Genomic DNA, 4,890 nt, shown 5'->3' with positions numbered 1-4,890 from the left:
GGTTTCAGGCACTGCAGACATGCCAGGCATTCTGGTAAGTGAGGAATAGCTTATCTGTCCTGGTAGGTACAAGGGCGCATGCATCACCAAGGACTTATACACACCTCACTAAATTCCCTCCATGTGATAGATATTTCTTGATCATATTTTTTTCTTTCCACAGTTTGACCTGAGGGTTGGAATATAAATTCTCATGGAAGAGGGAATAACTCTTGCCTGTGTATAGCACTTCTTAGCTTTCAAGATACCTCTGAAAATTGCAATTTGTTACCTCACAGACACAGAGTAGGGCTTGGGAAGCATGGGCCACTGAGGTGACTCAGTCCAATGGAGTTGAAACCAGTAGGAGAATCCAAATCTCATGTAGACAGCCTCCACACGTCTCATGCAGACAGTGTTTTCTTGACAAATTACACATCAAATGTGGCCCAACTGATGTTTTACAGGTGACAGGTACTAGATGTCTGAAGAGATGCAAAATACCATGGTGAAAATAAGAAAGACTTGAAACGAGTACAGGGTAAAGGTTCCAAGGGCATGGTGCACAGTGACTATTTTGTTCTAAGAAAATCAGATCACAAGGCTTTCTGATTAATGAGTATCATTCTTTATCCCGGGAAGCTGTTGCTTACTGAATGGATGTCCTCAGGCTTCCTAGCAATGTGACAGAATTTGTCCTCCTGGGACTCACACAGAATCCACACGTGCAGAAAATACTCTTCATTGCCTTTCTGTTCATTTTCCTCTTCACTGTGCTGGCCAACCTGCTCGTTGTCATTACCATCACCCTCAGCCCCACGCTTTCTGCTCCCATGTACTTCCTTCTCACATACTTGGCCTTCTTAGATGCCTCCTTCACATCTGTTACCACCCCCAAATTGATTGTTGACCTACTTCATCAAAGAGGAATCATCTCCTGGCGAGGATGCTTGACTCAGGTCTTTTTAGAACACTTTCTGGCAGCATCAGAGGTCATCGTCCTCACTGTCATGGCCTATGACCGCTATGTGGCCATCTGCAAGCCTCTGCACTACACGACCATCATGCGACAGGGGCTCTGCCGGCTCCTGGTGGTGGTGGCCTGGATTGGGGGGATCCTGCATGCCACTGTGCAGGTTCTTTTCACCATGGAGTTGACCTTCTGTGGTCCCAATGTCATTGACCACTTCATGTGTGATTTCTTCTCCCTGTTGGAACTTGCCTGCAGTAACACCCACATACCTGGAATGGTGGTGGCAGTCAACAGTGGGGGCATGTGCTTGCTCATTTTTACCATGCTGCTCATTTCCTACATAGTCATCCTGAGCTCCCTGAGATCCCACGGCTCTGAAGGACGACGCAGAGCTCTCTCTACATGCGGCACCCACTTTACAGTAGTGGTGTTCTTTTTTCTGCCTTGTGTGTTCACCTACACACGCCCTGTGGCCACTTACCCTGTGGACAAGTGGGTGACTATGTTCTCTGCAATCCTCACTCCCATGTTGAATCCTATCATTTACACAGTGAGAAACGTGGAGGTGAAAAAAGCCATGAGGAATCTGTTGAAGAGAAGAGTAGTTTAGGTTGTTCAGAATGCCAATAAAGTGATGATTTATATACATAGGGATGATTAAGTGTGAGTACTCAGTTGCTAAGTCATGTCAGACTCTTTGCAACCTCATAGACTGTTACCAGCCAGACTTCTTTGTCCATGGGATTTCCAGGCAAGAATACTGGAGAGGGTTGCCATTTCCTTCATCAGAGGATCTGTGCAACCCAGGGATTAAACTAGCATCTTCCGCATTGGCAGGCAGATTCTTTACCATTGAGCCACCAGGAAAGTCCATGTTGTTTTTGTTGTTCAGTCACTAAGTTGAGTCTGCTCTTTGCCATCTCAGGGACGGTAGCATGCCAAGCTCCTCTGTCCTCCACTATCTCCTGGATTTTCTCAGATTCATGTCCATTGAGTCAGTGAAGCAATCTAACCATCTTATCTTCTGCTGCCTCTTTTCTTCTTTTGCCTTCAATCTTTCCTATCATCAGGGTCTTTTCCATGAGTTGATCCTTCTATCATATTGCTAAAGTACTGGAGCTTCAGCTACAGCATCAGTTCTTCCAGTTAATGGTTTGGGTTGATTTCCTGTATGATTGATTTCATTGATCTCCATGCAGTCCAAGGGACTCTCAAGAGTCTTCTCCAACACCATAGTTCAAAAGCACGGATTCTTCGGCACACAGCCTTCTTTACACTCACATCTGTACATGAGTACTGGAAACACCATAGCTTTGGCCATATGGACATTTGTTTGCAAAGTGACATCTCTGTTTTTTAATATGCTGTAGGTATGTCATAGTTTTCCTTCTAGGGAGCAATTGTCTTTTAATTTCATGGCTGCAGTCAAATTCTGCAATGAATCTATCTGATTCTGATATTGACCATATGGTGTTGTCCGTATGTAGAGTCATCTCTTGGGTCATTTAAAAGGATGTTTGCTATCGCCAGTGTATTTTCTTGACAAAACTCTGCTAGCCTTTGCCCTTTTAAATTTTGTACTCCAAGACCAAACTTGCCTTTTATTCTGAATATCTCCTGACTATACTTTTGCATTCCAATCCCCTATGATAAAAAGGATATCTTTTTTTTGGTATTAGACCGAGAAGGTCTTGTAGGTCTTCACAGAACCAATCAACTTCACCTTCTTCAGCTTCAGTAGTTGGGACATAAACTTGCACTACACTAATGTCGAATGGTTTGCCTTGGAAGCAAACTGAGATGATTCTGTTGTTTTAGAGATTGCCCAAACACTGCATTTCTTACTCTTTTTTCTAGCTCTGAGGGCTACTCCATTTCTTCTAAGATTCTTGTCCACAGTAGTAGACACAATGGTCATCTCAATTAAATTCAAGTCCCTTTTAGTTCATTGATTCCTAAGATGTCTATGTTCAATCTTGCCATCTCCTACTTGACCATATCCAATTAACCTTGAACCATGGACCTAACATTCCAGGTTTCTATGTGATATTTTTCCTTACAGCATCAGGCTTTACTTTAACCACCAGACGCATCCACAATTGAGTGTCATTTCTGCTTTGGCCCAGCTGATTCACTCTTCCTGAAGCTATTAGAATTGCCCTCTGTGCTTCCCCGGTAGCATATTGGATACCTTCTGACGAGGGGGCTCATCTTCTACTGTCATATCTTTTTGCCTTTTCATACCATTCATGGGGTTCCCCTGGTAGGTTGCCATTTCTTCCTCCAGTGGACCCCATTTTGTCAGAACTCTTCACTGTGATCCATCCATCTTGGGTGGCCCTGCATGGCATGGCTTATAGCTCGCTTATAGCTTCACTGAGTTGTGCAAACTGCTTTGTCAAGACAAGGCTGTGATCCACGAAGAGACTGAATAAGACTATAACTACTTTATTAAATTGTCACTATCTCTGTCATGAAATCTATTATATGAAGATAATACTCATGCAAGAAGAAACTTTCATATGATATTACCTTGTTTTATTAATTACAGCGTCTTCAGTCATAGCATATTTTGTGTATTAATATAGGTAGTAGTATCCAATTTAATAATTGAATAAATATTTAAACACTATATCTAAATTGGTGGTAAATTTTTATATATAGACCGAACATCAAGGCAGAGTATATTGAATACTAAATAAAAAAGGAGAAAAACTTAGAATGACAAGTAGAAAAATACATGATAAATTCATCTTTGCTGAAGAAAAACAACTAGTCTGGTACTTAGTTCTTAACTGTAAATAAACTGAAAATAGTTATAAAATATTTTATCTTCTATCACTGTCACATCTTCAGTTCAGTTCAGTCACTTAGTCATGTTCAACTCTTTGTGACCCCATCGACTGCAGCACGCCAGGCTTCCCTGTCCAACACCAACTCCCAGAGCCTGTTCAAAATCATATCCGAGTTGGTGATGCCATCCAACCATCTCATTCATAAGTTACAGACCTTAATCAGTGATACGGTTTAGTAGTGTTTTTACACAGGTGGCTGCGACGACCGGCGCGCTAAGCGCAGGCGGCTGCGACGACCGGCACGCTAAGCTGGGCTGAGAGGAGCCACCGCATGTCCGAGGTCAGGGGCAGAAGCTGGAAGGACCCCATGCCCGAAGGGCGGTGGCCAAGAGGAGTTACCCCACATCCGAGGTCAGGGGCAGCGGCCGAGAGTACCAGACTGTGACGGTGCAGGAATGGCCGAGAAGAGCTATCCCGCATCGGAGGTCGGGGGTGGTGATGAGAGGAGTTACCCCACGTCCGAGGTCAGGGGCAGTGGCTGGGAGGAGCTACCCCATGCCCCTAAGCCTGAGGCCCAGGGAGGCAGCCGGGAGGAGCAACCCAGGCCCGAGGCCAGGTGCAGTGGCCGGGAGGATAAACCCCACATCCAAGGAGCCATGGCTGTGCAGGCGCAGGATGGCCTAGAGGAGCTATCCCACGTTGAAGGTCAGGAAGGGTGGCGGTGAGGAGATACCCCTGGTCCAAGGTAAGGAGCAATGGTTGCATTTTGCTGGAGCAGCCATGAAGAGATACCCCACGCCCAAGGTAAGAGAAACCCAAGTAAGACGGTAGGTGTTGCAAGAGGGCATCAGAGAACAAACACACTGAAACCATACTCACAGAAAACTAGTCAATCTAATCACACTAGGACCACAGCCTTGTCTAACTCAATGAAACTAAGCCATGCCTGTGGGGCAACCCAAGATGGGCGGGTCATGGTGGAGAGATCTGACAGAATATGGTCCACTGGAGAAGGAAATGGCAAACCACTTCAGTATTCTTGCATTGAGAACCCCATGAACAGTATGAAAAGGCAAAATGATAGGATAATGAAAGAGAAACTCCCCAGGTCAGTAGGTGCCCAATATGCTACTGGAGATCAGT

The 4,890-nt window shown here is 44.8% G+C and overlaps 1 protein-coding gene across 1 annotated transcript; it reads left to right on the top strand.

Annotated features, from left to right (window-relative positions):
• The first annotated feature begins 635 nt into the window (after positions 1-635).
• On the top strand, positions 636-1,562 carry LOC102275403 (olfactory receptor 4C3D-like). The gene has a single exon (XM_014483391.2). The coding sequence runs from the start codon at positions 636-638 to the stop codon at positions 1,560-1,562; it is 927 nt and encodes a 308-aa protein (XP_014338877.2).
• The last annotated feature ends 3,328 nt before the right edge of the window (positions 1,563-4,890 follow it).

Source organism: Bos mutus, chromosome 15 (assembly GCF_027580195.1).
Source record: "Bos mutus isolate GX-2022 chromosome 15, NWIPB_WYAK_1.1, whole genome shotgun sequence".
Lineage (NCBI taxonomy): Eukaryota > Metazoa > Chordata > Mammalia > Artiodactyla > Bovidae > Bos > Bos mutus.
This window is presented reverse-complemented; position numbering and strand designations above follow the sequence as displayed.

Coding starts and splice junctions, on each gene's coding strand:
- LOC102275403 (XM_014483391.2), top strand. CDS start 636: ATGGATGTCCTCAGGCTTCCTAGCAATGTGACAGAATTTGTCCTCCTG.